At 32.4% G+C, this 8722-nt stretch overlaps 1 protein-coding gene across 1 annotated transcript; it reads right to left on the minus strand.

The window, feature by feature from the left end:
- Positions 1-4547: 4547 nt before the first annotated feature.
- On the minus strand, positions 4548-7363 carry LOC103487613 (PLASTID TRANSCRIPTIONALLY ACTIVE protein 6, chloroplastic). Its single transcript, XM_008445983.3, has 6 exons — positions 6734-7363; positions 6566-6634; positions 5798-5902; positions 5390-5509; positions 5166-5255; positions 4548-5081 (listed from the first exon to the last, which is right to left on the minus strand). The coding sequence occupies exons 1-6, from the start codon at positions 7244-7246 to the stop codon at positions 4965-4967; spliced, it is 1014 nt and encodes a 337-aa protein (XP_008444205.1). The 5' UTR covers positions 7247-7363; the 3' UTR covers positions 4548-4964.
- Positions 7364-8722: the final 1359 nt, after the last annotated feature.

Here is an 8722-nt window from a genome sequence, read left to right on the forward strand (position 1 = left end):
AAAAAATACGAAATATGTGGTTTGTATATTTTTAAAATGACATGTTGAAAAAAATTCTACAAATATTATCAAACTTGTTCGGAAATTGGTTAAATATATTTACTAATTCAATAAAATTGAAGATGGATGTTGCCGTTGGAGACATTGACGTAAATTGTTGCATTAAATTTTCAACGCGTTCATAATAAAATAATATGCAATTCATTTTTTTCATTTACAAAATCAATTGAAAAAAATTGTAAATTAAAAAAAAATCATAACACTACCTACATAACCCTTCCCCCAAACACATCTTATCATAAAACCCTCGTAAACCTACCACATAATCCTTTCCCCAAAAACATCTTATTCATAACAATATTATAACTCTTCCCTCAAACATCTCTTATTATAAAACTATCTTTTTTAACTCTTACCCCAAACACGGGTTATGATAAAACTAGGTTTATCATTACACTAGTTTTATCATAACCTTAACCCTTCTATAACTCAAACATTCTCAAACGTCCCATAAGTGCTGAGATTATAAAGATTGAAATTAAAAGGGGAAAAACTAAATCAATTTTACAAATCTCTTCTTCCCTAATTTTCTCTACTATGGATATAACAAATCAAATGAGAAAATTGGATAAAACAAATGAAATAGAGATTAAATAATATGTGTTTCTAGTTTGAGATAATTAAAATAAACCATACATTAACTTTAAAAAATTGGTCTTCTCAAAAATATAAAAAACCATAAAATATTTACACTCTATAAAATAATTTCAAAAACGAAAAAAGTTCAAAGGCCCACCGTGTAAAATACCAAAAATGTCTCATCAACCACGCCGTCAACAACACGCGCGTAATATATTTGCGATTGTTTAGATTTGGTTATTGTTTGATATGCGATCGTTTAGATATGACTATAATTTATATGCGATCGTTTAGATATGGCTACAATTTATACGCAATCGTTTGGATATGGCTACAATTTACACGTGATCGTTTAAATGTGACTACAATTTATACGCGATCGTTTAGATATGCCCACAATTTATACGCGATCGTTTAGATATGCCCACAATTTATACGCGATCGTTTAGATATGGCTATAATTTATACATGATCATCCAGATATGATTTTTTTTTTCAAAATTTGGTACACGCTTTTTTTAATTCTTTTGGTACACGATCATTTAGATTTCTTTATACGATCGTTTATTTTTTTACATTATCGTTTACTTTTTTTTACACAACCCTTTATATTTGGCTACTCCAATCCAAATGATTTTTTTTTCAAGATTCTTTAACACGATCTTTTTTTTTTTACACGATCATTTACTTTTTTCTAAACGATTGTTTACATTGACTACTTCAATCTAAATGATTTTTTTTCAAGATTCTTTGTACATAATTTTTTATTTTTTTTACACGATCGTTTACTTTTTTTTACACAATCGTTTACATTTACCTACTTCAATCTAAATGATTTTTTTTTAAGATTCTTTATACACAATCTTTTATTTTTTTTATATGATCGTTTACGTTTTTTACACGATCGTTTACATTTGGCTACTCCAATCTAAATGATTTTTTTTTAAGATTCTTTATACACGATCTTTTAAATTTTGCTATTTTTTTGTACAAAACGTAAAAAAAACGATGGAAAGAAATCGCAGCGAAAAAAATAAGAGAAAAAGTAGAGAGACAGTGAAAGAGCGAAAAAAAAAAAAGAAAAAAAAACGATGGAAAGATTGAACGCGTAAATAAAGAATTGAAAAATAAGAAAGATGATGAAAAGAAATTACAGAAAGAAAAAAAAAAGAAAGAAGACAGAGGAAATCGCACAAGGAAGACGATGAAAGAAATAGCAGAAGGAAAACGAATCGTGAGAAAGTAAAGAAAGATGGAAGGGTAAACCTAAAATATTTAAAAAATGACTAACGACTTTGTTATACGGGCCGTAAATAGTTTGGTGGTTTGTTACATTTACAAGAGTTTCCCTTTAAAAGAAAAAAAAGTCAACATATAGCCAAAAAAACAGAGAAATACATCATGGAAAGACAAAAAAACGAAAAAGGAAAAATATATCCCAAAATTCTCATGGTCATAGACCTCTAAATCAAAACACCCAAAAGTAATAAAAAAAAAAGAAAAAAAAATACAAAATTACAAAATTAAACTAACGAACAAAAATCCGTAAGACAAAATGCAAAATGAGGAAGGAAAAAACTAATTACCAATTCGATCAAACTAAAAGTAAATTCAAAATAAAATTTAGAAACATGAATGAATCATACTTACTTTAATATTTCAACAAATTTCTTTTACCACAGTCTACCATCATAAACACAAGAAGTTGGAAAGTAATTTCGTCATAATTTGCCACTATCATAGACAAAAAAAAAAAAGTAATAAAAAAGAAGTCGAAAACTCAACTAAATTGACAATTTCGGTGCTTCCAAAAATCTCATTCTTTTATGGGGGTGCTTCCACTAATTTAATTGTTTTTTAAAGTACAATTTTCAGAGGTACGATCATATGGCACAAAAGTCAAAATATCAGCTTCGATCAATTATGTTGAAGATTTTGTCTAAAAGAAAATATGAAATTATTTTTTTAAAATATAAGATAATCAAAAGATAAAAAGATTCTCATTTATTTGAGAAATCTTCTAAAATATCTTTGTAAAAATAGAATATATATATATATATATATATATATATATATATATATATATATATATATATAAATGGGTTATCGAAAGTGTGTTGACTGACGAAAAAAACGAAGAAGTAGTATACAGTGTTGAAGGTTGACAAAATATCGATTGTCTGTTTGCCGAAGCTGGAGGTACGAATCAGTAGTAGAAGCAGCAAGTACGAAAGGTAGTGTGATATTGTGACTAAAGGTTTTGGATGTTGATCTAAGTTGATTTATATGATAAGTAATAATAAGGACGAAGAAGTGATTTGAGTGATCAAAGCAGAAACTTCAGTAGGGTATGAAGACTACGTTCGAAGGATTCATTAATACATTCAGAAAAGCCTGAAGTTAGACACCATCGAAAAGGATGACTCATGCATTCAGGGGAGCTTGATGTCTGAATCTATTGAGCATGCTATATAGTCATATAGGAATGCTAAATAGTCATATAGGATAACAAAGTTCATATGTTGATTCTATGTATTTTGACTGAAAGTGAATCTTAATAAAATTACTGGCTATGTGCAGCTCCCTAGACGTAGGCATCATTAGCCGAACTGAGTTACCAAAGTTTATTATGTTATTCTTGTTTGCTGTCCCTCTAGCTATTACAATAATTATTACAAATGGATTAACTAAAAGCTATTTGATTATCTCACGTTGTTTTTTCAAACTAAAAGTAAAATTAAAATGAAATTTAGGAACATAAGTGAATCATTCTTACTTTCTCATTTCAGCCAATTACATTTGGATATATGCGGCATCATACACGAAACAAAGAGATGTTAAAGAAAAAGTAATCAAAATAAAATTAATAATATTGAAAACAATCAAATTTGACGATTTCAAAGCTTCCAATAATCACCTCTTTTGAAAAATAAGTCCTCTCAATAATTTCATTCCTTTTTAAAGTAAGATGCAAGAGTGAATCATAGTTACTTCCACATTTCAACAAATTTCATTTTGTTATAACCTACAACTACCAAATTTGAAAAAAATAAACAAAAACGTTAAAGAAAAAGTAACGAAATAAGAACAAACAAATTGAAAACTCAACCAAATTTGACCAATCTTCTCTTTCGAAGTGCTTCCAATCATTTCTTTTTGAAAATACATCGACCACAAAAGAAGGGTTAAGAAGGAGAGTTATGGTTTACAATCATGTGATCTTGTCATTAGAGAGAGAATATATCTAATTATATGGTTACGATTTTGCCATGAGGTGTGAGGTGTAGACTGGTGTTTTTATGTTGTTATCGTGATTTTTTTTAATGTATGTTGTTACTGTAAGTTGCCAATAGGTGTGAGGTTTAAAAGGAAAACGAAAAATGTAAAATGTAAAATTAAATGAAAAGAAAAAAATTATTAGAAAAAGAAAGACGTGGATACTACATCGAGAGAGAGAGAGGTGCAATTGTGAGAGTAAAATAGATATTTCAAAAAAACTTAAAGGGTAAAATGGGAAGGTTCTCACTCATGCCCTCTTTTAATACGGTAGTTATAGATATGAAAAAGGCTATTCAAAGCTTTAAGTATTGCGATAGCAAGTTGGGCCTAATCGACACTCCAACTTTAGAGAGAGTGTTTGAATTTCGAAAGTAGTAGAGTGTTTATAGCCGGGTATTTATGTAACTTATTATACCCTAGTTTTATTTTTATTTTCTTGTTAGGGTTTATTATAGCCTATATATATTCTCTCATCTTATACTCTTTTGATTATTAGAAAATAATAAAAGCAGTTTCTATCGGATTTTTTGGATTCTTCACATATATCTTTTTTTTTCAATATTTTATATAGTGCCAAATAGGCATAAATCAACAATTATGACATTAATCGGATACTTGACGCTCAAAAGTTTCACTACTAACAATAGAAAATACTCTCATTGGAAGCTAGCTAGAAGCCCTCATACAGTTTTGTTTTGTTTTCTCCTTACATGTCAATAGCTTTTGTGAATTCTATCAGCATTACAAATCTACAAAAAAAAACTACCTCTCCTAGATTCATCGACTCTTATCTCGTGACGAGAATTGAAAGCGAGTAGAATTTGAATCAAGAACAATCATTGCAAGTGCAAACTAGCCATAAAGGAACTCAATACCGATCACAAGAGCACAGGCAGGAGATACGTTGAGAACTCGCACGAGAGAATCATCTTGACAGGTAAGTTGGCCGTCCAAATCATGCTTGAAACTTTGGAATCACATTTCTTGTCCTCACTTCTAAAGAGATGAGGATTCTGAGACGACTTTTGCAGGTTGAATGGTGTTGTTTAAAACCAATTTGAAATGCTGAAGTCCCTTAACTTCCTAAGATGTCTCTCCATATCTTGTCTAGTTTTGGTCCACTCTTCTTTCTCTATCACCGTGGTCGGGTCATCTCGTTCACTCTAGATTGCATTGAGAGTATAGGGGATTAGGCAATAGAAAGAGCATAGAATGCTAATGAAATCTGGTAGATAAGAAACGGATACCGAATGGATGATCTTGAAAGAGTTCCCGTTGTCTCGAACTACAAGCAAGTCGCTTCTCCTGTCCCTATCTCTTCCTCCTGGAACTGTTACCTGTGTTAGAGCAAAAGAAGTAGTTTAAACCTTTTTAACAGAGAGGAAGCAGCTTGAAAACTTCAATTGGAGTTGATGTTTAGAACTTCAACTAATTTCTGAAACAGTGCAGAAGCCAAGAAAAAAAGTCTTACCAGGACTCTTGCCCTGGTGATTGACTTGGTTTTTGAATCAATTACATATATTTCCTCAAAGTCTAGGACAAATTCTGGGTCCCGCAGCCTTCGGTTTCTGAAGTGCTTCGTCAAGAAAACCTGCAAAAGATAAATGAATTGTTTGCTTAAAAGTTCTTATCTTTTGTCCACATTCCCATTCTGAAAGACAAGGACCATCACGACCATTATATTCTTAAATTTCAAACGCTATCGAGTCGATGAACGGCACTTTGTATGTCTATGCCAGCCACTTCTATTCTAACGTTTCGTGGTGAAACCCATACTCAGATTTACAAAGAAATGGAAGAATCCATGAAATTATCATCATTTTCACTAGAAATAGAAAAACAGAGTGAACAATCACCAAATTCTTGAGTCCAACCTTACCTTAAGAACCTCCTTTTCGGACTTGTATAATGGATCTCTAGGTGCATCAATAGGTGGTTCTGTGACATTGTAGCATCCATAATCACTCTGAGCACATCTAATATACTGCAGTTGTGAAGAAAGTAAGATCATACACTGCTGAAATAAAAGCAAGTCTTGTGCATAAAATGTTATAAACAAAATTCCTTAAAATCCTATTTTGGTCCTTGAACTATGATATTTGTTCCATATTGTTCTATGAACTTTTAATTATTGTGTTTAAGTCCCTTAACCTTCAATAAGTCAGTTTTAGTCTCAGATTTCTTCATTAAATTAAATGTTAACTTGCCAACAATTCTTCCACAAAAACTTAAATGACCGTCTGTAAACATTTGCCGACTGGCTAAATGAACACGCTAAACTGAAATCTGTTTATAGAAAATGATCAAAACTTTTCATCAAGGAGTTGAAAAGAGACTAGTGCTTCGAGATACAAAAGGATTCAACAAAAACCTAGCATAACGTAAACAACTAACCACAAGGGACTAAAGACAAATGCAGTAAGACTGAAGTAATAAGACTTTAAAAAGTAAATAAAAACAGAGGCTTGATAAATGCCAGCCAATTGAATGAAAATGGCTAAATGAACATGCTAAGTTTCTGTTGAATTGTTAGTTAAAAACAAATGAAAATGGCTGAAATGGGTTTTTAATCCGGAATTTAAGCCTAAAACAGAATAATTTACACCATTCTATCATGTATATAAATGCAAAGAAGAAACAACAATACCTTCTGAGGCATTGGAGCAAGAACTTTGGGGATGGCATAAACATCAGTATCTGGAGGAGTAACGTACATCTACAGCCATGAAACACATCAATGGAAACTTTTTTTAACTATCAAATGAATCTGATAAAGAAAAGTTTGAAATGAAACTAAGAAAAATTTTCTGTTAACCTCTCTGAAATCATAAACATCATTATCGGGATCCGGCGGCTTCCTAATGAAGAAATCACAGTGCAACAAACTAATCTTATGAAATTCCTCCTCATTTATCCTATAATCCACAATCATCTCCGAATCCCATCCCTGTGTGGACACGAAGCTTTTGCTCTGCACAATCGAGATATTCTCGTCGCCGACGCCGTCGGAACCCGCTGCTGCAGCTGCCGCCGCGGCTAGAGGATCGTACTCGATGTCGAAATCTTTCTTGTTGTCGACTTCCTCCATTTCCTCGTCGTCCATGTCGTAGTCATCGGGACCACCGCTATCTCCGTCGCCATCGTCGGAGAAGACTCGGAAAGGGTTTCTTCTAGGGAGGAAGAGAGGAGATGCAGAGGGAGTGGATTTCCTGTAGGGCAGGCTTGGGAGGTGGGGAAGAGAGGTTGCGGCGGAGATGGAGGAGGCTCGGAGACGGTTGATTGTGGGCGGCGGCAACGGCAAGGAGAGGAGGAAGACGGTGGAGTTCATGAGGACGCGAACTCTGTGAAGCGGCCGCCGGAGAATTCGAACGCTCTTATGTTGAGTCCGTTGATGGATACTGTCAGGTGGATAACGTTCAAAATAATTAAAATGAAATATCTAAAAAACATAAAAAGAAATCGTTGCTATTGGGAAAGTTGTCTAATACGGCCATTTTCGGTTTACTATTCAAAAAAAGCACACTCCTTGACAATTTCGACTAAATTCAATCGAGATTTCTTATTTTGTATTTAAAGTTTAAAATAAATGCTATTTTGCAATTATTAAAATACTATAATAATTGATGTTCACTTGTGCTCAGCGAAACGAGGTGCTCATTTTGGTCGAGTTTGAACTTCTTTGCTCTCAAAGTCTATGAGATCTAATGATTTTTGTATGGTCATACTTATTTAGTGCATCCTCAAACTTAAATTTGTAGAAGTATTCTACTTTGAACGATTGGATAATTTAGAGCTTTGTTTTAAGTTTTGTTATAGAATTTCTTTTGTGAAATTTAAGGTGGTCGGGATATAAGTAGTTGGATATATGTTGGTTTTAAATTTCTTGTAGGTGGTTTCATTTGATAGATGTCAACAATTTCATCAATCTAGGCTAGTTTCAATCAGAATCTCGCTCAATGTTGTTGAAATTGGATCAAGATTTGTTGAATGAGTCCTGAAGTTGGTCTAGGTTTGTGTTCATATACATTATGTGGTTCTTGGTGTAGATTTCACCTGAGATTAACCCAATATACATCATATAATGCATTTGAAATCCTAACCTCACGAAATTTCGGTGTAAATGTGTTGATGAAATTTTTTTGAAGGTGTCATTATTACAAAGTAATAATCCAAATGAGAGTTTGGAGAGGAGAGAGTATATGCAAATAATTTGTGTGATGCCATCCTAGGCCAGATGGCTAGGCAATTAGATCTACTGATTTACACACGCAAAGTGCCATCCTAGGCCAGATGAATTTTTTTTTGCTATAGTCTTCACGCACTTGCCACCATCCGAGGCGAGACAACATCCATTTCATTAATACAAAATCATTATGACCAATTTCGCGTCATAAAAGAATTAAACGTTTTAATTTTGTTCTTATTTAATTTCTAGCATTTCCAAAATTAAATTTCTCTATTTAATTACTAAACGTTTTTATTCTCATAATTATGTTCCAACGTCTTCATTCTCCTTCACCATATAAAGACATTTCATTCTTCATTCTGAGACATGAAAAAGATTAGAAAAGCTTTCTTTAAAAACTTTCTTTGAGAGATTCTGAGTATAACGTGCCTATTTGAGTGTTGAGATTCCGATTAGTTTCAGTGCATAACTAATTGAATAATACGACTGTTTTATCCTTGGAACAACTTGACATTTGAAATTTGTTTACACAATAGACCAGAGCCACGAAACATCTTAAACAAAGCGAGATTCGCAACTTAGCCCTTTTTTTAACTTGTTTATGTTTTGCAATAGGCG

The sequence above is a fragment of the Cucumis melo genome, chromosome 7 (genome assembly GCF_025177605.1).
Source record: "Cucumis melo cultivar AY chromosome 7, USDA_Cmelo_AY_1.0, whole genome shotgun sequence".
Classification (NCBI taxonomy): Eukaryota; Viridiplantae; Streptophyta; class Magnoliopsida; order Cucurbitales; family Cucurbitaceae; genus Cucumis; species Cucumis melo.